This window comes from Jaculus jaculus, chromosome 11, assembly GCF_020740685.1.
Source record: "Jaculus jaculus isolate mJacJac1 chromosome 11, mJacJac1.mat.Y.cur, whole genome shotgun sequence".
NCBI classification, from domain to species: domain Eukaryota; kingdom Metazoa; phylum Chordata; class Mammalia; order Rodentia; family Dipodidae; genus Jaculus; species Jaculus jaculus.
Genome location: NC_059112.1, coordinates 25,641,251 through 25,668,973, shown reverse-complemented (window position 1 = coordinate 25,668,973; position 27,723 = coordinate 25,641,251). Strand labels below are relative to the sequence as shown.

At 45.6% G+C, this 27,723-nt stretch overlaps 1 protein-coding gene across 3 annotated transcripts in view; it reads left to right on the top strand.

Moving 5' to 3' along the window:
* The window catches only part of Wdr19 (WD repeat domain 19), a 92,198-nt gene extending 64,832 nt beyond the window's left edge, over nt 1-27,366 (top strand). For 2 of the 3 annotated variants that reach the window (XM_045161677.1, XM_045161675.1), the window contains 8 exons: nt 1,149-1,245; nt 4,108-4,232; nt 6,781-6,862; nt 12,407-12,557; nt 13,982-14,105; nt 15,553-15,629; nt 19,328-19,452; nt 27,056-27,366. In XM_045161677.1, coding sequence (XP_045017612.1) covers nt 1,149-1,245; nt 4,108-4,232; nt 6,781-6,862; nt 12,407-12,557; nt 13,982-14,105; nt 15,553-15,629; nt 19,328-19,439 — 768 coding nt within the window. In that variant the 3' untranslated portion in view covers nt 19,440-19,452; nt 27,056-27,366. Of the gene's footprint in view, nt 1-1,148; nt 1,246-4,107; nt 4,233-6,780; nt 6,863-12,406; nt 12,558-13,981; nt 14,106-15,552; nt 15,630-19,327; nt 19,453-20,519; nt 20,799-27,055 lie in introns of those variants that run through there. The other variant, XM_045161676.1, reaches the window with a different exon arrangement.
* The last annotated feature ends 357 nt before the right edge of the window (nt 27,367-27,723 follow it).

Here is a 27,723-nt window from a genome sequence, read left to right as displayed (position 1 = left end):
CCTTGTGCTGTCCCAAACCACCTCCGCTATGTCCACTTGTTCTGATAACCTGGAAACCCGCCCCACATGCATGATGAAATACTCAAGGTGGAGTAGCAGTGAAGTGAAAAAATAGTGAAAGGCCAAGGAAAAAATTTTTTTCTTTTCAAATTTTTTTTTTACTAGCAACTTCCATGATTATAAAAAATATTCCATCATAATGCCCTCCCTCCCCCCACTTTCCCCTTTGAAATGCCATTCTCCATCATATCCCTTCCCCCTCTCAATCAGCCTCTCTTTTAGGAAAATTTTATAGATGAAAAAACTTCCATCAGTGTTAACATTTCAAAATGTTACGAAGTCACCCATTGTGTTAATGCATTTTGGCTAGGTGTGGTGGTGCACGCCTTTAATCCCAGCACTTAGGAGGGAGAGGTAGGAGGATCACCTTGAGTTTGAGGCCACCCTGAGACTCCATAGTGAATTCCAGGTCAATCTGGACTACAGTGAGATACTACCTTGAAAAACCAAAAAAAGAGAGAGAATAGAAAGAAAAGAAAAAAGAATGCATTTTGTGGACTGGAGAGATAGTTTAGCATTATGGCATTTGTCTACAAAGCCAAAGGATCCTGGTTTGATTCTCCAGGACCTATGTAATCCAGATGCACAAGGGGGTGCAGGCATCTGGAGTTCATTTGCAGTGGCTGGAGGCCCTGGCGCATTCTCTCTCTCTCTCTCTCTCTCCCTCTTCCTGTCTCTCAAAAAAAATATATATATTTTAAAAAGAAAAGAATGCATTTTGTCTCCAAGCCCAGGAGAGACTGTTGCGGTGGGTCAGGATGGCAGACTGAGTTACGATCACTCTGCTCTAAACCTGGCTCGGCTCTGCTGCTTCTGGGTGTCAGCTTGTCACCCGTGACATTAGGACAGGCTCACCAGAGGACGTGGCTGAGCCAGCATGCCTGAAGCACTGAGGATAGTGCCTGGCACTTGCTAACCTCTGAGTACACGTTCAATAAGCCGATCCTTCCATTGTTGGTTTTTTTTTTTTTAAACTATCAACTCTGTCAGTGGAAGGTTAATGTGATCCTGACTGAAGTGCGCACTGATCAATGTTTTTCCCCTTGGGGAATGACACAAGTGATGTTTCTCTAATGGTTTGATGTCAGGATGCCAAGTACCTGTTCCGCCTCTACATGGCTCTGAAACAATACCGAGAGGCCGCCCGGACCGCCATTATAATCGCCAGGGAAGAGCAGTGCTCAGGTACGTGCTGTGATCCGTTGATTTTTTTTTAATATTTTTTTAAATTTTTTATTTATTTATTTGAGAGCGACAGACACAGAGAGAAAGACAGATAGAGGGGGAGAGAGAGAATGGGCGCGCCAGGGCTTCCAGCCTCTGCAAACGAACTCCAGACGCATGCGTCCCCTTGTGCATCTGGCTAACATGGGACCTGAGGAACCGAGCCTCGAACCGGGGTCCTTAGGCTTCACAGGCAAGCACTTAACCGCTAAGCCATCTCTCCAGCCCCCATTGATTTGTGTAGTGCTGGGAGCAAGGCAGGCTCGCACACGCTGGGCCAGTGCTTTACCACTGAGCTACTTCTCCAGCCCAGGTCCCTGGTTGCTTGTTTTTTGGGTTTTTTGTTTTGTTGTGTTTTCCTATCCAATCAGGTCATAGAATAAAGCCCCCAACCCTTTCTATGCCCAGGAAAGAACAGCCAGTTTCCAATCTAGACTTTCTTGGAACCCAAAGGCCTCATGAGGTGAGCTTTTCTAGAATTTAGGAAAGGAAACAAATTGACCATCACACGGGGTATGGAGTAACAGGTAAAGGTCTTTTCCTGGGCACTGTTTCCTCCCCTCTTTGCAACCTCACGGCCTGTCTCCGGGACCGCCTCGCTGGCCTCTCCTGCACACGGGCCCTCTGGCAGCATTTCCTGTCTATGCCATGCCTTTGCCCTAGGAGAGGGACGAGAAGGTGGACGGTAGCCATGCTGTGCCATTGAGAGCCTGGTTCCTTCTACTCTGCAGAACTAATTATACACTCTCTGGAATGCTTGTCTGGGCACATGTTCTGGAACTGCTGAATAAGAGACAATCAGTCCGGTATCTTCACTAGAGTTTTGAGATTGGTTCTCAGTACTTAGCTCAGACTGAGCATTCTCATGGTCTTCACAAGCTGGCTCTCTTTGATGTTCATAAACATGGGACACAGTTTTGGAAAACATTCAGTCGCTAACCCATGCCTTTATCCCATTTAAGTTGATCCAACCCCCCTGACTGCCGGTGCTTGCTGGGAGCTTAGGACCTAAAGAGAACTAGACCACAGTTCTGCCCTCAAGAGAAATGGTTATAGAGAAGAGCAGGAAGTGAGTTCAGATTGTAATCCAGGGTGGCTAGAGCTAGATGACAAAGAGAAATGCTAGTTTTTTGTTTGTTTGTTTGTTTATTTGTTTTTCAAGGTAGGGTCTCTCCATAGCCCAGGCTGACCTGGAATTCACTATGTAGCTTTAAGCTTGCCTCAAACTCAACAGCTGTCCTTCAACCACTGCCTCCTAGGTGCTGGGACTAAAGGTGTGCACCACCATGCCCAGCTTGAGAATCCCAGCACTCGGGAGGCAGAGGTAGGAGGATCGCTGTGAGTTCAAGACCACCCTGAGACTACATAATGAATTCCAGGTCAGCCTGGGCTAGAGTGAGACCCTACCTCGCAAAACCAAAAAAAGAAAAAACAGCAACTACAAAAAGTTTTTAAAGGCACCAGAAATGGGATCGAGGGCATCCTAAAGGCAGGACGTGAGAGGAGAGTCAGAGGAAGGAGGCGGTGGCTGGCCACGAAAGCGTGAGCTGAGTTTGGAGGGACCAGAGAGCAGGAGTGAGCTGCGATAGGAGAGGGAGGTTGCTGCGTCTCCCTGCCAGGCAAGGGCCGAGTGGACTGTGTGGTGAGTGGGGCCAGGTCCTGAAGGGTGCCCTCTGCTCAGGAATTTCCCCTTGGGCTTATGCCTTTGGGGGCTTTCATTTTTGTGGTGCTAGGGATGGAACCCAGAGTCTCACACATACCAGGGAAGCTCTCGACCTCTGCTCTGTACCACTGGTCCCATTTGGAGGGGTATTGCTTGGGTTGACCCGAGGTTGGGCTTAGGTTTGCAGTTAAGGTTTTAGAAATGCTGACATCCTGATGTAGGTCCAGAGGAGCGGGAAGCACAGGTCTGTAGAAGAACGCCAGGGAGCTCTAACCATAGCCTTGAGCAGGATATAGATGCTGCACTGGAGAGTTTCAGAACTCAGTCACCCACTGGGCTGTGGGGTTGGGTGTGTGCCCCAAGGAAGAGTGAGGCATCTAGGAAATCATTTTTTCTTGCCCCAGAGGCACTGGCTGGATATTAGTACCTCAATTAAAATAGGATAAAACTTGGGGCTGGAGAGATGGCTCAGCAATTTAGATATTTGCTGGCAAAGCCTGATGGCCTAGACTTTATTCCCCAGTATCCACATAAAGCAAGATGCACAGAGTGGTGTATGCATCTGGAGTTCATCTGCAGTGGCAGGAGGCCCTGGAATGCGCTCTCACTCGCTCTCTCTCTCTCTCTCTCTCTCTCTGTCTGTCTTTTTCTCTATCTTTCTCTTGTTCCTTGCAAATAAATAAAATGAAAATAGGAAAAAAGCCGGGTGTGGTGACACACCTTTAATCCCAGCACTTGGGAGGCAGAGGTAGGAGGATGAGTTCAAGACCACCCTGAAACTTCATAGTGAATTCTAGGTCAGCCTGAGCTAGAGTGAGACCCTACCTCGAAAAATGAAAACAAAAGGGGGGGATTACTAAATTACTATTAAACAGAAATGTTTAAAATATGGCTAATAGGGGCTGGAGAGATGGCTTTGCAGTTAAGGCACATGGTTGTGAAGCCTAACGACCCAGGTGCATGTGTCTAGAGTTCATTTGCAGTGGCTAGAAACCCTGGTGCATCCATGTTCACTCTCTCACTCCCTCTTTGTCTATATTAAACGAATAAATAAAAATGAATCTAAAAAAGCTATGCCTAATAACATAACTAACCACTTTAATGTAAAAGCCCTCCGCTCGCATCTTTGCAGTGACGTTATTCTACCACCTCTTTTCAAGGCAACTACCGGAATGCACGTGACGTCCTCTTCAGTATGTATGCAGAGCTGAAGTCCCAGAAGATCAAGACCCCCTCAGAGATGACCACCAACCTCATGATCCTGCACAGTTACATGCTGGTAAAGGTGAGGCCTCAGAGTGACTTTCACCCGGGAGGACGTCCTGTGGGCACTTCTGCACAGATTAGGAGCCATTTCTTAGATCTCGCTCTTGCTGCACGGGCAAAGCGGCCTGCAGGACTATATGCTGTCTGCCATGTACAAAAAGGCGGGAAGCAGGAAGGCAGGGTTGTTGATTGCAAGTAAAACGAGAGCCCTATGAAGAAAGAGCAGCAGTGACTTCCTGTGGGGAGGAGGTGTCAGGACAGGTGGAGCAGGTGCCCAGGCCCCGCAGAGGGCGGAAGACAGGAGCGGGCTTCACAGTGTGTGTCTTTTCATATTGCTTTGATCTTTGAAGCCTGTAGGTGTATTACCTATACTCCCAAAGTACGTCTGCTTCAAGCAGAGCTTATATTACTTTACTCACAGTGGGGTGTGAGGAGTGGAGAGAGGTCGGAGACAAGTTGGTGGCACATGAGGAGGAGAGACCAGGAAGAGATTTCTGGAAGCTGTCCCAAGCAGAGCTGTTTCCTGAGGCCTTTCCTTTTCCTCCGTGCTGACCCAGTGTCCTGCTGCCTCCCTGCTATGAGTCCCCTCGTGACTCCTCCCTCTGCTCCAGCCAGGCCTTGCCTGGCTTTCTCAGGTCCATGACTGTGTGTGATTTCACAAGGAAAATTGTGGGACCCCTTCAAAGCTAAATAAATTTATGCAAAATTGTCAGTCTCTGACACCACAGGCAAAAGAAGGATTCACACACATTTCAGGGACATCTGGAGGAGGTTTTGGCAGTTGCTGTCGTGGAGCAGGGACAGGAGCTTTGGCTAAAAGACAGCAGAGGACCTCAGAAGCTAAGCTGGGCCCTGTGTTGAGGCCCACCAAGAAGCTGAGGAGGATACACAGTTAGGACTTACCTGCCTTGCTTCAGATAAGAGATAACCACTAGCTAATAGTAAATAAAGCAAGGGGCTGGAGAGAGAGCACAGCAATTAAAAGGCTCTTGCTTGCAAAGCCTAATGGCCCAGGTTTAGTCCTCTAGTACCCATGTAAAGCCAAATACACAAAGTGGTGCATGCATGTGTAGTTCATTTGCAGTGACAGGAGACCCTGGAGTACCCATTCTCTCCCCCTCTCTATCTCTCTCTCTGTCTCTCAAATAAATAAATAGGGCTGGAGAGATGGCGCAGGGTTAAGGCCTAACAACTGGATTTGATTCTCCAGTACCACATAAAGTCGGATGCACAAAGTGGTGCATGTTTCTTGAACTCATTCAGCTAGAGGCCCTGGCATGCCCACCATCTTTCTGTCTGCCTCTCTCTGCTTATAAACAAATAAATATTTAATAAATAATATAATATAAATAAATAATATAATAATAATAAATATTAAAGATAAATTAAAAGTGGGCTGGAGAGATGACTTAGTGGTTAAGGTGCTTGCCTGCGAAGCCTAAGGACCCATGTTTGACTCCAGATCCCACGTTAGCCAAACACACAAAGATGAGGCAAGCGCAAGGTCGCACATGCCCACTAGGTGGCTAGAACATCTGGAGTTCGATTGCAGTGGCTGAGGCCCTGGCACACCAATTCTCTGTCTCTCTCTCTCTCTCTCTCTCTCTCTCTCTCTAATAAAAGAAACAAGTAAGTAAAATGTATCAACACACTGTAATAAATTACATGTATGGGGCCTTTCTCTTAATAATGAGCAATATCAGGCTGGAGAGATGGCTTAGCGGTTAAGCACTTGCCTATGAAGCCTAAGGACCCCAAAAGGACCCACATAAACCAGATGCACAAGGGGGCGCGTGCCTCTGGAGTTTGTTTACAGTGGCCGGAGGCCTTGGCATGCCCGTTCTCTCTCTGTATCTGCCTCTTTCTCTCTTTCACTGTCAAATAAATAAATAAATAATGAGCCATATTTCTAATTTTGGGCTTTGGTGGATGGCAGGAAACTAAAACACTAGAAAGCAGAGTCACGGCAGGAGGGGGCACTCTGCTCCCCATCTCCCAGCCCCACTCCCGTGAACCCTTCATCTCCCCATGGATGACTGGCAGTGGCTTCGTGGCTGAGCTCCTGCCAACCACAGCCTCATGCACGTCACCCACAGCTCTCCTTGCCTGTAGGAGCCTGTGTAGCTGGCCTGACCTCAGACCCTGCCTCCTGGCTTTGTCCTTCTGCCGTCCCGCACGCTGTGTCCCCTCCTTTCAGAAGCCATCCTCTCTTTCTGCCCTCTCTGCTATCCCCTGACCCACTCAGCGTTAAGTTCTCACTGCACCCTGATAAGAGTTCTTAATCACCAGTAAATGCCAGTGAGAGATGGACCAGGAATTTGAATTGACCTCCAGCGGTGTAGGACAAAGTACAGAGTGGAGTACAGAACAGGTACCAGGGGCCGTGGTACCAGGGAACCCCTGGTGAAGGAGAAATAAGGAAGAAAGCCTCATGATGTGCTCCAGGGAAGGTTTAAGGGTCTCAGGTTGGTCCTGCTCTGAGCCAGTCAAGGAGTCATTTGGAGGAAGAAAACATGAATTACAGCTAATCGAGGCCGTATGAAGAATAAACGTATCGCTCATTTCAGATTCACGTTAAGAATGGAGACCATATGAAGGGGGCACGCATGCTCATTCGAGTGGCCAACAACATAAGCAAATTCCCATCGCGTAAGTACCATCCGAACAGAGCTCTGTCCACACTGGAGTCTCAGGGCAGCCCGAGTGAGGTCTGTACTCGCGGCCCCCACCAGCCACTGTTCAAGCTTCCTGTGTGGGTAACTCATTTAGCCCCCACAATAACCCCATCAAGTAATAGGGTGAGGTTTCCAACGACCACCCCAGATTTTAGGATTCTTCACTGGCAGGGTCCATAAAATTTAACACATGGGCTAGAGAGTTGGCTTAGCGATTAAGCGTTTGCCTGTGAAGCCTAAGGACCCCGGTTCGAGGCTCAATTCCCCAGGACCCACGTTGGCCAGATGCACAGGGGGGTGCACGCGTCTGGAGTTCGTTTGCAGTGGCTGGAAGCCCTGGTGCGCCCATTCTCTTTCTTGCTCTCTGCCTCTTTCTCTCTCTCTCTCTGTCGTTCTCAAATAAATAATAAAATAAATAAATAAACAAAAATTTAACATGTAGTTGTACCAATGGAATGAAAGTAAACAAAGTCAGCAAATGGACAACAGTGAGGGCTGGGGAGATGACTCAGCAGACAAAGATGTCTGCTTGCAAAGCCTGCCAGCCTGGGTTGAATTCCCCAGCACCCAAGTAAAGCCTGGTGCAAAGTGACACATGTGGACTGGAGAGATGGCTCAGCAGTTAAGGCACTTGCCTGCAAAGCCAAAGGACCTCGGTTCGATTCCCCAGTACCCATGTAAAGCCACATGCACAAAGTGGTGCATGTGTCTGGAGTTCGGTTGCAGTGGTTAGAAAGAAGCCCTGGTGCACCCATATGTCTTTCTTTTTGTCTCATAAACAAATAAATAAATACACAAACAAACATAAAGTGGCGCATGCGTCTGCAATCCCAGTGTGCCTGCAGCAATAGGAAGCAGAGTCTGGAGGATGAGAAGCTCCTGGGCCAGCTAGCCTGGTGCTCCACTGCAGGCCAGCAGTTCACTTGCAGTGACAAAAGACCCCGTCTCAAGGAAAGTGCAACGCAGACACCTTGAAGTTGTCCTCTGACTTCTGCATGCATGCCATGGCATGCACACATACACATGCGAAAAAAAATAATAAAAATAAAAATAAAGCTTCTGCCAGGCATGGTGGTGCATGCCTTTAATCCCAGTGCTTAGGAGGCAGAGGTAGGAGGATTGCCGTGAGTTCGAGGCCACCCTGAGACTCCATGGTGAATTCCAGGTCAGCCTGGGCTAGAGTGAGACCCTACCTCAAAAAACCAAAAAATAAATAAATAAAGCTTCTGATAGTCCCCTTCCATTGCAATCACGCAGAACATCAGCTTTGTCACCCCCTCCTCCCCACACACAAACCGAGTGAGTTGTGACAACATATACAAAGTGTGTGTCAGCTGGTCACATAGGTACACTCCGTCTGGCATATTCCCAATTGCCAGACTCCCAGAAAGGAAGTACCCAGCACAAACCACATTGTAAAGACTTTAGGCACGTTGAGTCACTCAGCAGTTCTGGAAATGATGGGAACCTTACCCAAATCCACACGTACAATGCTGGGGACCAAGCATTCAAGCAGGTCTTTTTTGCTTGTTTGTTTTGAGGCAAGCCTTTTTGTTTTGTTTTACTTTTTGTTTTTTGAGGTAGGGTTTCACTCTAGCTCAAGCTGACCTAGAATTCACTATGTAGTTTCAGGGTGGCCTTGAACTCTTGGTGACCCTCCTGCCTCTGCCTCCCAAGTGCTGGGATTAAAGGCGTGTGCCACCACACCTGGCACCTTCTTTTTTTAAAATGCGAGTAAGGAAGAGAGAATTGGCACACCATGGCTTCCAGCACTACAAACTCCAGACGTGTGTGTACCCGCTTGTGCGCATGAGCGACCTTGCACTCTGACATCACTCGCAAGCAAGCGCCTTAACCACTAAGCCATCCCTCCAGTCCTGCTTTTTGTTTTTCAAGGTAGGGTTGGATCTAGCCCTGACTTGGAATTCATTATGTAATCTCAGGTGGGACTTGAACTCACAGCGATTCCCACTACCTCTGCCTTCCTTGTGCTGGGATTAAAGGTGTGTGCCTCCATGCCCAGCTCAAACAGGTCTTTTAAAATAGTCTCAGGCCTTCACCTGTTGGGACTTTTTTCCCAACATGGCTCCTGTTTTTATTGTTTTATTGCTTAAAGGGTGAGGAAACACTTGCCCAAGATGGCACTATCAGCTAATAAAAGTCTGATTCTATTTTCTTTATTTTAATTTAAAATTTTTTTAACTAAAATAATACAAAAAAGGGAGACAGGTATATTTATAAAAATCCATGGCTGGTACAGTACATAATTTTTTTTAATTTTTTTTGTTCATTTTTTATTTATTTATTTGAGAGCGACAGACATAGAGAGAAAGACAGATGGAGGGAGAGAGAGAATGGGCGCGCCAGGGCTTCCAGCCTCTGAAAACGAACTCCAGACGCGTGCGCCCCCTTGTGCATCTGGCTAACATGGGACCTGGGGAACCGAGCCTCGAACCGGGGTCCTTAGGCTACACAGGCAAGCACTTAACTGCTAAGCCATCTCTCCAGCCTGCTATGTAAACTTTTATTCACTATTTTTTTTTTATTTAAGGCTTTTTTTTTTTTAATTTATTTGAGAGCGACAGACACAGAGAGAAAGACAGATAGAGGGAGAGAGAGAGAATGGGCGCGCCAGGGCTTCCAGCCTCTGCAAACGAACTCCAGACGCGTGCGCCCCCTTGTGCATCTGGCTAACGTGGGACCTGGGGAACCGAGCCTCAAACCGGGGTCCTTAGGCTTCACAGGCAAGTGCTTAACCGCTAAGCCATCACTCCAGCCCTATTCACTATTTTTTAAAGTGCTGCAAATGTGTCTCAATACATGAATGAACATAATTCTTAATATATGGAAGTTTAAGAAGGTCACCTGACTTATAAAAAGGGGGGGGTCACTCTATTGCTTAACTTCACATACTACTCACCATAATTTTTCCAAAAAGAAACAAGAGGGCAACTTACAACACCATGCTTTAATCTCTACACAAGACAGAAGTTGTTAAGTTAGCATGGCCACTTAGGGGAATATATAGGTAATGTTCATTAATTTCTGATTCTGATTTTACTGGGACTTGAACTTAATGGAATATTCAAATGGTATGATGGTGTTGGTTCTTAACAGGGTCAAGTTGACCAGCAGCCAAGCATCAAAGGTTACACTTGACTATGCCCATTTCTAGTTCATGGAAAGCACTGAAGAATCAGCCATGAACCACTAGCAAAAGTAACATCCTGATGTCTTCACATGGCTAATGGCTGTCAGATCACATGATTCTCAGGGATACTGATTTTTGTAGATCATTCTTAAGTGAGCAGATTTTGTCACATAATGTGACAGGTGTTAAATGTCTCAGGCCATTTGTTCTGTCACAACTATTCAGTGTTTGTCATGTATATGTAAATAAATGAGTGGGGCTGGGTTCTAGTAGAACTTTACCTTTTAGAAACAAACTTTTTTTTTGAGGTAGGGTCTTGCCTAGCCCAGGCTGACCTGAAATTCACTTTGTAGTATCATGGTGGCCTCAAACTGGGCAATCTCTAAGATTAAATGTGTGCATCACCACACCTGGCCAGATAGTGACACTTCTGTCAACCATTTGAAAATGTAGAAATAGGGGCTGGAAAGATGGCTTAGTGGCTGAGGCATTTGTCTGCAAAGCCTATGGATCCAGGTTCAATTCCCTAGTACCCACATAAGCTAGATGCACAAGGGGCCACATGCATCTGGGGTTCATTTGCAGTGGCTAGGGGCCCTGGCATGACATTCTCTCTACATCTGCCTCTCTCTCTCTCTCATTGCCTCAAAATGGATAAATAAAAAATTTTGGGCTGAAGAATTGGCTTAGCAGTTAAGGTGTTTGCCTGCAAAGCCCAAGAATCCCAGTTCAATTCTCCAGGACCCACATAAGCCAGATGCAGAAGGGGGCACATGTGTCTGGAGTTTGTTTTCAGTGGCTGGAAGCCCTGGTGCACCCATTTTCTCTCTCTCTCCCTCCCTCCCTCCCTCCCTCCCTCCCTCCCTCCCTCCCTCCCTCCCTCCCTCCCTCCCTCCCTCTTTCTCTTTCTCTCAAATAAATAAAAATATATTTTAAAAAACATTTTAGATGCCAGATGTGGTGGTGCATGCCTTTAATCCCAGTACTCGGGAGGCAGAGGTAGGATCACCGTGAGTTTGAGGATACCCTGAGACTACATATTGAAATCTAGGTCAGCCTGGACTAGATTAAATGTAAATTAGAAATTGGCCGGAGAGATGATTTAGCAGTTAAGGTGCTTGCTTGCAAAGCCTAAGGACCCAGGTTCAACACCCTAGGACCCATGTAAAGAACCCACATAAGTCAAATGCACGAGGTGGCATGTGTGTCTCAAGTTCATTTGCAGTGGCTTGAGACTTTGGTGTACCCATTCTCACACCCCCAAAAGTAAATTAGAAAAAAAAAATATTTTTTTTAATGTAGAAATCTGGAGCCAGGCATGGTAGTACATGCCTTTAATCCCAGCACTTGAGAGGTAGGATGATTGCCAAGAGTTTTTGAGGCCATGCTAAAAGTACATAGTGAATTCCAGGTCAGCCTGAGTTAGAGCAAGACCCTGCCTCGAAAAACCAAACCAAACAAACAAACAAAATAAATGTAGAAATCATTCCTGTTTTATGGGCCATATACAGAGGGCCTGATTTGGCCCCTGAGCCATAAATCACCAGTCCTGTTCTCTAAATGTGCTCTTTTTTGCTTCTTTGTTATATAAAAAGGATTTCAGGGGCTGGAGAGATGCCTTAGCGGTTAAGCGCTTGCCTGTGAAGCCTAAGGACCCCGGTTTGAGGCTCGGTTCCCCAGGTCCCACATTAGCCAGATGCACAAGGGGGCGCACGCGTCTGGAGTTCGTTTTCAGAGGCTGGAAGCCCTGGCGCGCCCATTCTCTCTCTCTCCCTCTATCTGTCTTTCTCTCTGTGTCTGTCACTCTCAAATAAATAAATAAATAAAAACTAAAATAAAAGAACTCAGAATTTGGCATTAGCAATGTTTTAAAAAGAAAAAAGGATTTCAGGTTATCACACATCATGCCAATGATGGGGCAGGGCAAACCTCTCATGAGGGCTGGTGGGGTGGAAAGCAGTTTGGCAATTTATAGTGAGAATAATTTTCTCAAAGGTCATGTTCTTTGAGCCAGTAATTCTCAGGATGTGTCCTGCATAATTAGGTGCCCACAGAGAGAAGAGTGTATAAAATTGTCAATTTCCCTGACCCATTTGTCAGCAGTCTCAATGTGACCGTGTACTAGGAGGTGGACAAAGACTGCCACCCTAGTGCCAAAGCTCCGGGGTATAGGCTCAAGGGGGCACAGGGCAACAGATCAGGCAAAGGAGGAACTTTAAGGAGCCGGGAGCCTGGCTCCACCAATGCCCCTTCCTCACTAACCAGATCCTGTCTAGTTCCTGGCGGCGAAGTGTGACCCGACCTCCTGCCGAAGCAGGAGGGCCCGCCAGCGCCACTGAGGACTTGTCATTCCCGTTTCTCTTGCAGACATTGTGCCCATCCTGACGTCCACTGTCATCGAGTGTCACCGGGCAGGCCTGAAGAACTCTGCTTTCAGCTTCGCAGCCATGTTGATGAGGCCCGAATACCGCAACAAAATCGACATCAAGTACAAGAAGAAGATTGAGGCCATGGTCAGGTGAGCAGAACCTGGCTTTCCTACAGGCTGGTCCGCCCCAGTGGCCTCAGACCAAGCCAGTCTGACCCAGGAAAGCTACCAGGGTGGACATTGTGGCAGGGAGAAAGTGACTGCAAAATACACAGACAGCTTTGTCCCACATTGACTGAGGCCCTAATGGGCAAAGGGTTTGTCATTCTCTCCCCAGCATGAGTGAGTGGTCTGTAGATGTGTTCCAGAATAGCCGCTGGCCACTTACTGCTCTGGAAATTTAAGTTAATTAAAGTGGAATAAGGAGGGCTGGAGAGATGGCTTAGTGGTTAAGGCACGTGCCTGTGAAGCCTGAGGACTCAGGTTCAATTCCCCAGTACCCACATAAGCCAGATGCACAAGATAGCACACCTGTCTGGAGTTCATTTGCAGTGGCTGGAGTCCCTGGTGTGCCCATTCGCTTTCTTTTTCTCTCTCTTACTCTCAAATAAATAAAATCATTTAAAAAATTTATTTATTTATTTATTTGACAGAGAGAGGGAGTGAGAATGGGCGCACCAGGGCCTTTAGCCACTGCATACAAACTCCAGACACATGCACCACCTTGTGCATCTGGCTAATGTGGGTCCTGAGGAATCGAACCAGGGTTCTTTGGCTTTGCAGGCAAACGCCTTAACCACTAAGCCATCCCTCCAGCCCCAAAATATTTTTTTAAAATAAATAAATGAAATGAAATAAGCTTAAAAGTTTAGTTGCCTACACTGCCCATAAACCGTGTGCTCAGGAGCTACGTGTGACTATACTGGACATGGCTGGTGCTGGGCAGCACAGAACGAGAACATGGCTGCTGTCACAGGGCGTTCTGATCGACCCGCGCTGGGCAGCCTTTACCGCTTCACTCACATACGAGGGTGATGCAGAGGAAACTGCGGAGCTCACCACATCGGTAGCACAGCGAGAGAGGAGACAGCAAGGCCTGCCTTTGGTTTGGTTTGGTTTCTTTAATTATTTGAGTTTTTATTTATTGTCATTATGAAAGAGAAAGAAAGAGCAAATGGGCACTCCAGAGCCTTCAGCCACTGCAAACAAACACCAGACACATGCACCTCCTTGTGCATCTGGCTTACGTGGGTCCTGGGGAATTGAACCTGGGTCCTTAGACTTTGCAGGCAAACGCCTTAACTGCTAAGCCATCTCTCCAGCCCTCTGACTGTGTCTTTGCCATTAAATGTACCTATGAGCTTCCAAGCTTATGAACATGGTTGATGTTACGTCTAGACCAGGCCTGAGTTCTCTCTGGAACTGGGCCTAGGGCTGATGGTGAGCTGTGGAGAAGCCAAGTGTGCCCGGGAAGAAGGCAGGGTGTCGCACGTCCTGTGCAAACACGCTTTCTCTCTGCCTGCCCCCTTGCACGAGATCAAGTGGTGTTTCTCAATGATCCGATGTTCCTCCAGGAGACCCGATACATCTGAGACAGAAGAGGCCACGACCCCCTGCCCGTTCTGCCAGTTTCTTCTCCCAGAATGTGAACTCCTCTGTCCTGGCTGTAAAAACAACATCCCATACTGCATTGCCACGGTAAGTTTGTAATCATTTCCCTTTCCATTTGGATCCTGGGTATGCTCTAACATTTTCTTTACTTCTGACACGATCTTCTCCCTCACATTTCCTGCAACATTTGGGACAAAACTCCAAGGTCACCCATGTTGACGGTAATCTAGGGGAAGGCGCTGTACAAAAGGCAGTGCAAGGCAGCAGTGAAGACTGTAGACACATACCTTCACGCGATCAAATCCTTCTGCTGCCACCTACTGTCTGCACGGCATAGTGCAGTCGGCATGGCCTTGTTATGAATGATACCTTCTGAGAGCAGCTCCATAGGTGAGATAGCGTGCCTGGAGAACAATGGCGTTGCCTAGGTGGTGGGTTTTTTTGTTGTTGTTTTTTTTTTGGTTTTTCGAGGTAGGGTCTCACTCTGGTCCAGGCTGACCTGGAATTAACTCTGTCATCTCAGGGTGGCCTTGAACTCATGGCAATCCTCCTACCTCTGCCTCCCGAGTGCTGGGATTAAAGGCGTGCGCCACCACACCCGGCTTAGGTGGTGGTTATTTTATTTTATTTTACTAATTGTAAGGCCTACTGTCAGTAAACTTTAAAATATCAGATTTGGGCTTAGAGATGGTTTAGCAGTTAAGACGCTTGCCTGCAAAGCCAAAGGACTCGGGTTCAGTGCCCCAGGACCCACATAAGCCAGATGCATAGGGTGGCACATGTATCTGGAGTTCATTTACAGCAGCTAGAGACCCTAGTATGCCCATATATTCTCTCTCTCTTCCTCTCCCTTCCTCTCAAATAAATAAATAATAAATTTTTTTAAATTTTAATATCAGATTTATTCATCCCTGGGCTAATATAAACTCTGTTTTTTTGGTTTTTCGAGGTTGAGTTTCACTCTAGCTCAGGCTGACCTGGAATTCACTCTGTGGTCTCAGGGTGCCCTTGAACTCATGGCGATCCTCCTACCTCTGCCTCCTGGGTACTGGGATTAAAGGCATGCACTCCCACGCCAGGCATTATAAACTCTATTTTAATATATTTTATTTTATTATTTAATTATTGAGAGAGAGAGAGAATAGGCATTCCAGGGCCTCCAGCCACAGCAAGTGTACTCCAGATCCATGTGCCCCTTGTGCATCTGGTTTATGTGGGTCCTGGAGAAGTGAATTGGGATCCTTTGGCTTCGGCAGGCAAATGCCTTAGCCACTGAACCATCTCTCCAGCCCTATAAACTCTTTTAAAGGAAAAAAAATTCAGATATGAAGTAACAACTTTTGATTTTAAATATGAGTCTGATGAGTAAAATCTACATGAATTCTTTAGTATCACTTTTTCTAGTCAATTACCTATGTGACAATAGCAACAATTTCCTAAGTTGGCGTAGCCTTTAGCTGTGGGTCAGTTCTAGTTGAATTAATAGTACCAGTTTTTAAACAAAAATGAATTTCACTCAATATTCTGTTTCCAGGGTCGACATATGTTGAAAGATGATTGGACCATGTGTCCACACTGTGAGTTTCCTGCACTTTACTCAGAATTTAAGATGTAAGTATGTATCCTTTCTCCCATTCCTTTCTGTCAAGGTCTCCTCCATTTTTCTGCTTTCTTTTTTTGTTTATTTATTTGAGAGAGAAAGAGAGAGAATGGGCATGCCAAGGCCTCTAACCACTGTAAATGAACTTCAGACACATGTGCCATTTAGTGCATCTGGTTTATGTAGGTACTGGGAAATTGAACCTTGGTCCTTAAGTTTCGCAGGCAAGCACCTTAATTAACCAGTAAGCCATCTCTCCAGCCCCTCCTCCATGTTTCTAAAGATTTCTAAAGGCATGCATCTTTAATCCTAGCACCTGGGAGGCAGAGATAGGTGGTTCACTGTGAGTACGAGGCCAGCCTGGGACTACAGAGTAAATTCTAGGTCAGCTTAGGTTAGAGGTAGACCCTACCTCGAAAAACCAAAAAACAGAGCCGGGCGTGGTGGTGCACGCCTTTAATCCCAGCACTCGGGAGGCAGAGGTAGGAGGATCACTGAGAGTTCGAGGCCACCCTGAGACTACATAGTGAATTCCAGGTCAGCCTGAGCCAGAGTGAGACCCTACCTCGAAAAACCAAAACAAAAAAAAAAAAAAAAAAAAAAAAAACAGGAAGAAAGAAAGAAAGAAAAAAAGACCCAAATGTGTCTTCTTCACAGAATTTCTGTGACCTGTGAGAACATTATCCTTAAAAGTGTCTTACATGAGGGGCAAGGGTGGCTTAGCCCACAAAGCACTTGCCTTACAAGCATGAGGGGTTGGTTCTGTCCCCAGAACCCCCATAATGCATCAGGTGTAGTGTTAAGTGTAATCCCAAATCTCCATCAGCTGGGAACCTAGCATTCAGAACACCTAAGTTTATGGGGACACCTGAATCAAACCACCACAGTAGGAAACCCTGTCTCAAAAAGAGGTGGGCAACTTGCAGAACTGGAGGACAAATAATAACAACAATAAAATAGAAGGAGGATTGCTAGAAAGATGGGCTCAGTGGAGGTGGAGGAAGGATTGAGGGACAAAGGAGGATGGTGAGAGGGAACTTTGATCAAGATACATTGTAGGGCTGGAGAGATGGCTTAGAGGGTAAGCGCTTGCCTGTGAAGCCTAAGGACCCCGGTTCGAGGCTTGACTCCCCAGGACCCATGTTAGCCGGATGCACAAGGGGGGCGCATGCGCCTGGAGTTTGTTTGCATTGGCTGGAGGCCCTGGTGCCCCCATTCTCTCTATATATGTCTATTTCTTTCTCTGTCTGTCGCTATCAAATAAATAAAAATAAACAAAAAAAATTTTTTAAGATACATTGTAAATATGTATGAAGGTTGTAAATAAAAGCTCATTAAAAAACAAAAAGCCAGGCATGGTGGCACATGCCTTTAACCCCAGCACTTGGGAGGTAGAGATAGGAAGATCTCTGAGTTTGAGGCCATCCTGAGACTACATAGTGAATTCCAGGTCAGTTAGAATGAGACCCTACCTCAAAAAAAAAAAAAGGTGGGCCAGGCATAGTGGTGCATGCCTTTATTCCCAGCACTTAGAAGGCACTGGTAGGAAGGATTGCTGTGAGTTCAAGGTCATCCTTGGGCTAATGTAAGACCCTACCTCAAAAACAAAAAAAAAAAGGTGGACAGAATACCTGAAGAATGACATTAGAAATTGTTCTCTGGCTACTACATGTGTGTACATAGGTGTGTGCCTATATATAGATGCATACAAACCAAACACAAGTAAAACTTTAAAAAGTATCTTGCATGAGACTGAATATTTTTAATTTTTTTATTCAAAACTTCCATAATTATAGAAAATAACCCATGGTAATTCCCTCCCTCCACCCACTTTCCCTTTGCAACTCCACTCTCTATCATATCCCTCCCCCTCCTCAATCTCTCTTTTGTCTTTTTTTATTTTCAATTTTTTTTTTTTTTGGTTTTTCGAGGTAGGGTCTCACTCTAGCCCAGGGTGACCTGGAATTCACTATGGAGTCTCAGGGTGGCCTCGAACTCATGGCAATCCTCCTACCTCTGCCTCCCGAGTGCTGGGATTAAAGGCATGCACCACCATGCCCGGCTATTTTCAATTTTTTTTTATTAACAACTTCCATGATTATAAAAAAATACCCCATGGTAATACCCTCCCTCCCCTCTCTTCCCCCTTTGAAACTCCATTCTCCATCATATCCCCTCCCCCTCTCATCAGTCTCTTTTATTTTGATGTCATGATCTTTTCCTCCTATTATGATGGTCTGGTGTAGGCAGTGTCAGGCACTGTGAGGTCATAGATATCCAGGCCATTTTGTGTCTGGAGGAGCACATTGTAAGGAGTCCTACCCTTCCTCTGGCTCTTAGATTCTTTCTTCTGCAATGGACTATGAGTCTTGGAAGGTGTGATAGAGATATTGCAGTGCTGAGCACTCCTGTCACTTCTTCCCAGCACCATGCTGCCTTCTGAGTCATCCCAAGGTCACTGCCATCTGCAGAGAAGAGCATCTCTAACCGAAAGTGAGAGTAGCATTAGTATCTGGGTATGGACGTTAAGAGAAGTGCTTACTGGGCAGTTTGGTGAGCATAGTATATAATTTAGCCAGACACCAGCAGATGTTACACCCTTAGGGCTCATGACTACCCCTCTTGTAAGGTTTCAGTATCAGGCATGTATTCCCACCCATGGAGCGGGCCTCCAGTCCAATTAGAGAGCAGTTGGTTTCCCCAGATGTGCTTCTATTGCACCCATTGGCTCATTTGGCCTGAGTGGCCAAATTTAAGGCTTGCAGTTTCCACTATTGAGTATCTCCACCGGTGATTTCTCTCTTTCCCATTGAACTACATGCAGCATGGCTTTTACCAGCTTTCTGTCAGCTGGTCTACTTGAAGGAGGTTTTCAGCTCAGCTCCAGCAGGATTTCTCAGTGACTTTGCAGCCCAAGTATGTGGAGTCTTCAGCAATAGGGTCTTACCATCTATTCCTAGTGGGAAACCAAAAGCCTCAGTAATACCCTGTAATGTTTTGGGGACATCAGGGACCTCCCTGGCCAACAACTCACTAGAAGGTATCCCATCCCTGATACTAAAAATCTTCTAGTAAAACTCTATGGCTTCCGGTTGATCCATTGTCCAAAAAAGTAGGTTTCCATATGACTTATTCATACTCCTTTTAGATCTTGATTAGCCCTCCCTCCACCTTTCCTTTACTTTACTTTTCTCTTCCCCTGACCTCACTTAGGCCTTTTCACCCCCATTAATCTCTTGTTCTACTTATATATATACAATACCATCCTCTTAAGTACCCCTCCATTTCTATTTCCTCTTTATCCCCTTTCTGGCTTACTGACCTCTGCTATTGAGTTGTATCCCAACTCACATAGAAGTCCAATCATTTGTAGCTAGGATCTACATATGAGAGAGAACATGTAATGTTTGGCTTTCTGGGCCTGGGTTATCTCACTTAGACTGAATATTTTTAGTTCTTAAGAAGTATAAATAACTAGATGTGATGGCACACACCTTTAATCCCAGCACTTGGGAGGCTGAGGTAAGAGGACTGCTGTGAGTTCAAGGCCAACCTGAGATGACAGAGTGAATTCCAGGTCAGCTTGGGCTACAGTAAAACCCTACCTCCAAAAAAAAAGTATAAACAAAATATGATTTTTATATTATTAAGACAAAAGTAAAGGAGTGTTACATATTTAATTCACTTTGTATTTCCCTCACCCAAACAGCTTGTTAAATACCGAAAGCACGTGTCCCATGTGTTCAGAGAGATTGAATGCTGGTCAACTGAAAAAAATCTCCGACTGCTCACAGTACCTGCGAACAGACATGGACCAGTGAGGAGCAAGCGCAGGTAGGAGCCCGCCCGTCTGCGCACCCGCCACGGCGCACGTCCTCAGCCATGTTCTTCATACTGGCATAGGTTACCATGTGCTTGTCAGATTCAAACTACCTGACAGGCTTTCGATGTTAATGCTAAAAATGCAGGTAATGCCAGGCCTGATGGCCGACACTTTCAATCCCAGCACTCAAGAGGCAGAGATAGGAGGAGGATCTCTGAGGGTTCAAAGCCCATCTGGACTACAGAATGAATTTCAGGTCAGTCTGGGCTAAAGTAAGACTCTGTTTAAATAAATAATAAAATAGGCGGGCGTGGTGGCGCTCAAAAAAACAAAACAAAATAAATAACTATGTACTTCAGTCTCCAGGACAGTGAAGGTTGTTTGGCTAAGCAGCATTTTTTATTTCAGCCAGAACATATCTTTTTAAAAAAATGCTTTTATTTATTTGCAAGGAGAGGAAGAGTATGGGTACACCAGGGCATCTTCCCATTGCAAATTAATTCCAGATGCATGCGCCATTTTGTGCAGCTGGCTTTATGTGGGTACTGGGGAATTGAACCTGGACTACCAGGTTTTGCAAGCAATTGCCTTTAACTGCTGAGGCATTTTTCTTTTTGTTTTGTTTTTCCAAGGTAGGGTCTCACTCTGGCTCAGGCTGACCTGGAATTCACTGTGTAGTCCCAGGGTGGCCTCAAAGTCACGGTGATCCTCCTCCCTCTGCCTCCCAAGTGCTGGGATTAAAGACGTGCACCACCACCACGCCCATTAAAACTTCTTTAGTATATAGATAAATATCTTCATCACCTATTGAACACCATTTCATTTTCACTGAATTGTTTTGTTTGATTTTGGTGTTGGTTTTTCAAGGTAGGGTCTCACTCTAGCCCAGGCTGACCTGGAATTCACTTCAGATTTTCACCGTTTCTCAGACTGGCCTCAAACTCACAGTGATCCTCCTACCTCTGCCTCTTGAGAGGTAGGAATAGATGTGTGCCGCTGTTGCAACCAGATTCATATTGCTGCCAGAAAAAAATGTCCAAGAGCAGTTTGTGTGAAAAATGTTTATTTTGGCTTACAGGCCTGAGGGGAAGCTCCATGATGGCAGGAAAAAATGATGACATGAACCCGAGGATACTGTTTGGAGTACAAATTACTTTATATATGTAATGTTCACTTGAGTGGAGCCGCTTTTACATTAAAGTTAAAATTAATATTGTATTTCTTAAACCTTCAAGACTATTTCATGTGTCAGATTTTTAAAACTGCCACTACACAAGTTTATTGGCATCTTTTGTGTTGATCTCTTTAATGCATGTGAAATTTGTAAGAGACAAGTGCAGTATGTATATTTGGTAAATCTCCCATTTTTGTAAGAAAATATATATTGTGTTTATACATTTTTACTCTGGATTTTTGTTTTGTTTGCCTTTAAAGAACTACAATGAAGCCTCACCTTATCACATGTACAGATCACAAATAATTTTTTTTTATATTTTTTGTTCATTTTTTATTTATTTATTTGAGAGCTACAGACACAGAGAGAAAGACAGATAGAGGGAGAGAGAGAGAATGGGCATGCCAGGGCCTCCAGCCACTGCAAATGAACTCCAGACGCGTGTGCCCCCTTGTGCATCTGGCTAACGTGGGACCTGGGGAACCAAGCCTCGAACCGGAGTCCTTAAGCTTCACAGGCAAGCACTTAACCACTAAGCCATCTCTCCAGCCCACAAATAAACTTTTTTAAATATAAAAAAAAATGATGGCATGAGCCGAGGGTAGACATCACCTCCTGGCCAACATCAGATGGACAGCAGGAACGGGAGTGTGTGCCAAACACTAACAAGGGGACAGTGGCTGTCATACCCATAAGCCCTCTCCCAACTATACATTGTCTCCAGGAGGAGTTAATTCCCAAATCTCCATCAGCTGTGAACCTAGCATTCAGAACACCTAAGTTTATGGGGGTCACCTGAATCAAACCACCACATTCCACCCCTGGCCCCTATAAACTGATAACCATCCGTGATGTAAAATGTAATGCGTTTAGTTCAATTTTTAAAGTCCCCATAGTTTTTATCAATCCCAGTGATATTTAAACATCCCTGTCGTCCAAGATCTTTTAACTGAACCATAACACAAAAAAAAAAAAAAACAACTAATGGCACAGAATAAACATTCACACTGCAAAATATGGCATTGGGTATAGCAACAAAATAATCACCCAATAAAAGATTTAGACAGAGCAAACATCAAACTCTGTAGCTCCAAGTCCAATAATTCTAACCAGCAACAATTCTCTAGAGTTTCAATTCTGCCCCTCCAGCAAGGCTACTCACAGTCCTGGAAAACTTCATCCAGAGCTGGCAGCTCTCCTTGGCAGCCATCTCGTGGTCCCAGCATCTCTCCTGGGTGCCCATTGCAACCCACAGTTCATCCTCACACCTCCATCTGTTCTCCATGCAGGCAATTCTGCTTGACACTGCCCATGGCCATTTCCAAAACACAAAACTGCATTACAAACTCAAAGACCCTCTCTTCCCTGTATTTCTCATACTCCACAATACCAGGTCGGGTGCCAATTTGTTAATCCAGCGGGGAGGGGGACAAAGCAGACTTTGAAGAACAGAACACTCCTTGAGCTCTCAGGCCCCTTCAAAAGAGTACATTCTTCCTATTGACCCAGTGCAGATCAACTGGCCTAATCTCAAAGGTTGTAACCTCTCAATTGCAGCTGAATGGGCAATATTTCACCCAAAGATTTCATTTCTGTGCCATATCCCTCTGCTTACACCAGTCCATTTCTACACAATGCAACCCTGCACAGCTTCTCAGGACATAGGCATAAAAGTAAGCTCACACAAACTGCTTCTATCCCAGTCCAGGCAAAGTTCTTTCTCACCCTCATAAGCCAAACCTCACAGTCCTTAGTTCTTACTGCATTCAGGTCTTTCAACTGTGACCAGAATAGTCCATCAAGCTGTACTTACAGCACTGCAAGACATCTCTTAGGCCAAAGTTTCAAATTCTTCCACATTCCTGTTGGAAATCAGCAACAAAAGGCCAAAGCCACACAGTCAGGTGTCTAGCAGGAAATGATACTACTCCTCGGTACCAACTTTACTGTTGAAGCCAGATTTGCATTGCTGCCAGAAAAATACCCGACCAAGAGCAGCTTGTGGGAAAAAAAGGTTTACTCAAGGGGAAAGCTCCACAATCGCAAGGGAAACAATGGCATGAGCAGAGGGTGGACATCACCCCCTGGCCAAGATCAGGTGAACAACAAAACAGGAGAGTGTGCCAAACACTAGCAAGGGAAAACTGGCTATTAACACCCATAAGCCCACCCCAACAATATACTGCCTCCAGGGGGCGTTAATTCTCAAATCTCCATTAGCTGGGAACCTAGCATTCAGAATACCTAAGTTTATGGCAGACACCTGAATCAAACCACCATAGCCCCCACGCCCAAACAGAATTTTCTTTAATTTATTTTTTTTATTTTACTTGTTTTGAGAGAGAAAGAAAGAGACAGAGAAAGAATGAGCACTCCAGGGTCTCTAGCCACTGCAAATAAACTCCAGACACATGCACTACCTAGTGTATCTGGCTCACATGGGTACTGGGGAATTGAACCTGGGTCCTTAAGCTTCGCAGGCAAGTGCCTTAACCACTAAGCCATCTCTCGTGCCCCAGAATTTTTTTTAAAAAATTTGTTTTTTATTTTATTTTTTTTTTAATTTTTTATTTATTTATTTGAGAGCGACAGACACAGAGAGAGAAAGACAGATAGAGGGAGAGAGAGAGAATGGGCGCGCCAGGGCTTCCAGCCTCTGCAAACGAACTCCAGACGCGTGCGCCCCCTTGTGCATCTGGCTAACGTGGGACCTGGGGAACCGAGCCTCGAACCGGGGTCCTTAGGCTTCACAGGCAAGCGCTTAACTGCTAAGCCATCTCTCCAGCCCTGTTTTTTATTTTATTTATTTGACACACACACACACACACACACACACACAGAGAAATTGGGCATGCCAGGGCCTCCAGCCACTGCAAACAAGCTCTAGATGCATGCACCCCCTTGTGTTTCTTGCTAATGTGAGTCCTGAGAAATCAAACCTAGGTTCTTTGACTTTTCATGGTAAATGCCTTAATCACTAAGCCATCCCTCTAGCCCTATTTTATTTGAGAGCAACAGAGAAAAAGGCAAAGAGAGAGAATGGGCACATCAGGGCCTCCAGCCATAGCAAGTAAAGTCCAGACACATGTGCCACCTTGTGTACCTGGCTTACATGGGTCCTGGGGAATCGAGCCTCAAACCAGGGTCCTTAGGTTTCACAGGCAAGCACTCAACTGCTAAGCCATCTCTCCAGCCCCAGAATTGTTTTGGAATATTCCAAGTTCTCACTTCACCGAGCATATTTAGGAATATTTCCTCCCACTATGTGGCTTGCTTTCCTCAAGTGTCTGAGTGAACAGAGTTTGATGAATTATCATTTATCATGGCTACAGTTTTGTGTGTCCTATTTTAAACAGTACCTCTGCAAGGTAAGGAATGTTTTCCCATTTTCTTCTAGAAGCTGATTGTGACTTGTCTTGAATCATTGTTTTGGTTTTGAGACAGGGTCTCCTGCAGCCCAGCCTGGTCTTGTACTCGCCACGTAGCCAAGGTCCTCCTGTTTCTACTTCCCCAGTACTAGAAATACAGACGGGCACTGCCACACTGGCTTGAAATGTTTTCTGAATATGAGATGGGCGTTGTTTTTGTTCCTTAGGTGGATATGCCATCTCCCAGCACCATTTGTTGACAATATTTTCTTACTGAACTGTTTGGGTGCTTTTATCAAAAATCAATTAGTCGGGAGGCAGAGGTAGGAGGATCGCCATGAGTTCAAGGCCACCCTGAGTCTCCATAGTGAATTCCAGGTCAGCCTGGGCTAGGGTGAGACCCTACCTCAAAAAAAAAAAAAAAAAAAATCAATTAGAAGGGCTGGAGAGATGGCTTACCGGTTAAGCACTTGCCTGTGAAGACTAAGAACCCTGGTTCGAGGCTCGACTCCCCAGGACCTATGTTAGCCAGATGCACAAGGGGGCACACACGTCTGGAGTTCGTTTGCAGTGGCTGGAGGCCCTGGCACACCCAATCTGTCTGTCTGTCTGCCTCTTTCTGTCACTCTCAAATAAATAAAAATAAACAAACAAACAAAAAATTTCTTAAATCAGAAGCCGGGCGTGGTGGCACATACCTTTAATCCCAGCACTCAGGAGGCAGTGATTGGAGGATTGCCGTGAGTTTGAGGCCACCCTGAGACTACATAGTGAATCCAGGTCAGCCTGGGCTAGAGTGAGACCCTAAAAAAAAAAAAAAATCAGAGCCAGGTGTGGTGGTGCACGCCTTTAATCCCAGCACTGGGGAGGCAGAGGTAGGAGGATTGGCAAGTGCGCAAGGCCAGCCTGAGACTACATAGTGAATTCCAGGTCAGCCTGATCCTACCAAGAAAAACAAAACAAAAATCAGTCTAGGTATGATGGCACATGCCTGTAAATCCCTGTACTCAGGATGCTGAGGGAGAAGGATCACAAATTTAAGCCTTCCTGGGAAACACAATGAGGTTCTACCTAAAGCAACAAAAACAAACAAACAACAACAAAAAAAAAACAGGTTGTATGACTACATCCGAACCCTTTTTTGCTACTGATGTATTTGTATCTTTTTATTTACTTGAGAGAGGCAGAGAAAGAGAATGGGCGCCCCAGGGCCTCCAGCTGCTCACTGCAAATGAACTCCAGATCCATGAGCCCCCTTGTGCATGTGGCTCACGTGGGTCCTGGGGAATCAAACCTGGGTCCTCTGACATTACAGGCAAGTGCCTTAACTGTTAAGCCATCTCTCTAGCCCTGTATTTGTATCTTAGGCAAGTGTTGTGGATACCCCAACTTTGTCATTCTTTTCCAAGGTAGGCTTGGCTACTTTGTTACATCTTTGCAAGGAACCCCTTTAACCACTGAGCCATCTCCCCAGCCCTCTTTTGCATCTTTATATATAACATCTTAGAATCACTTTGTCTGTAGTGTCCTATTGTATTGTGACTGATTGCATGTTATAAAACAACATACCACTCTCAACTATTTTATCTTTTTTAAATTTTTTTATTTATTTGAAAGTGACAGAGAAAGAAAGAGGCAGAGAGAGAATGGGCGCACCAGGGCTTCCAGCCACTGCTGACGAACTCCAGACGCATGCACCCCCTTGTGCATCTGGCTAACGTGGGTCCTAGGGAATCGAGCCTCGAACCGGGGTCCTTAGGCTTCACAGGCAAGCGCTTAACCGCTAAGCCATCTCTGCAGCCCATTTTTATCTTTGAGAGAGAGAAAGAGGAAGCTATAGAATGGGCATTCCAGGGTCCCAGCCACTAGAAATGAATTCCAGATGGAATTGAACCTGGGTCCTCAGGTTTAGCAGACAGTTGTCTTAACCGCTAAGCCATCTCTCTAGCCTGGGTCTAGTTTTAAAAAACATTTTATAGACAACCTCCACACTCATACATACACTGTTTTGGATTTTTTTCCTTAAATGCTTTCAGGTATTTGTCTCCAATGTCATATATCACCATACCCTTGAATACTTTCTCTAGGACTGGATTTTTCTTTTTTGTATATGTATATGTATGTTATAGTGTATGTGCGCGCGCACACACACACACACACACACACACACAGTGTGCAGATGTCCATTGTCAGAGAGTATCTAGGTGTCCTTCCACATCTGCTTTTATTTCCTTGAAATGGAATCTCTCACTAAACCCAGACCTGCCATCAAGACTGATGACCCCCACACCCAGCTTTTTACATGGGCGCTGGGGTTCAAGTCACATTCATGACTCAGGCCCCCATGTTTGCACAGCAAGTGTTCTTACCAGCTAAGACATCTCCCCAGCCTGTTTTTTTTTTTTTAAAAAAAAAAAAAAAACTCTTTTAGAACCTTGATATTTGACTTTATTGTTTAAATGGTAGCCATCCTGTCTCATGGCCTTCCACCCAGTAAAAAGCCACAGAAACTTGAATCTAACCAGCCGAGCTCTCCAGGGCTGTTGTCTTCCAGAGTTCTGCTTTGGACTGCTTTCCAGTACCTTTGAAGAGTCTGTGAGAAGATAAATTTGTATCTCTGCTTCCAGAAATAAACCCATGTTTAAACTCCCCAGAATCTCCCCAAATACTCTCCCTGCATTAAAGCCAATGGTGTGTTACAGAAAACGTCAGGTGTCTCAACTGGTCCATGGCGGCCCCGCCGTGGCCTCAGTGACTCACGGTTAGGTGAGGCATGGCTCGGCGCCCTCCTCTGGTCACTGCTGCCCGAGCTGCAGGGAAGGACCCCTTCGCCAGCTAACTTCGGTGTGTCCTGCACTTTGCTAAGCTTTTGTTTTGCATCTTCTCGTCCCCCGCCCAAGGCAAGTTATCATCCTCACGCTGTGATAAGGGCTCAGTAGCTGCACTTCATCTGGAATTTTCTCACTGGAATGTAGTATTCTGCTACATATTCCAGAAGTGAACAGAGAACTTAGTCCTATTGCCAGGTGCCAGTCGTGACTTGAAACCCTTCTAAAGCATGTGTCTTTCCAGATCAGTGTGGCGGAGGAGACAGCATTTTCACCGGAGGTCTCCATCCCTGGAGCACGTCCAAGAGGATCCCAGGATACAGGAAACTGAAACAAAGGTGACTCTCGAGATGACACTTGTAACTTCTGTACAGTGACAAGGAGTGACATGCAACCTTGCTATTTATCATACTTTGTATATTTCCTCAACAAAGTCTTGCATATTCTTGGCTCAGCCACTGTTAATAGCAACCTATAACATAACTGTAAATATTGAGCTTTTGATAACTTTTCTATTTTGAACGATCTCCTTTAAAATAAAATTGACTAGACATGTGTGATCTTTCCTGGATTTGAGCACATAAAGGCAGGCAGCTTTGAAGCACTTGTGAGGTCTGCCAACTAATACCAACACTGGAACCAAAACACGGAAAGCCAGGAAAATTCATCATGAAGTTGAAGGCTTGCTATTTTAAGTGCATGTATGTGTGCATGCGCGTGTGTCCTTGTCTTGTGTCCAAACAAGCACATATGGCGGTCAAAGGATGACTTCAAGGGGTCTGGACTCCAGCTGCTTTGATAAGGGTCTCTTGCAGCTGCAAGGAATGGCCAAACTACAGACAATGTCCAATTAGCTTCCCCCCAGGCAGGCAGGCAGGCAGTGCAAGCCAGCACCTTTCACTGCTGGGCCAT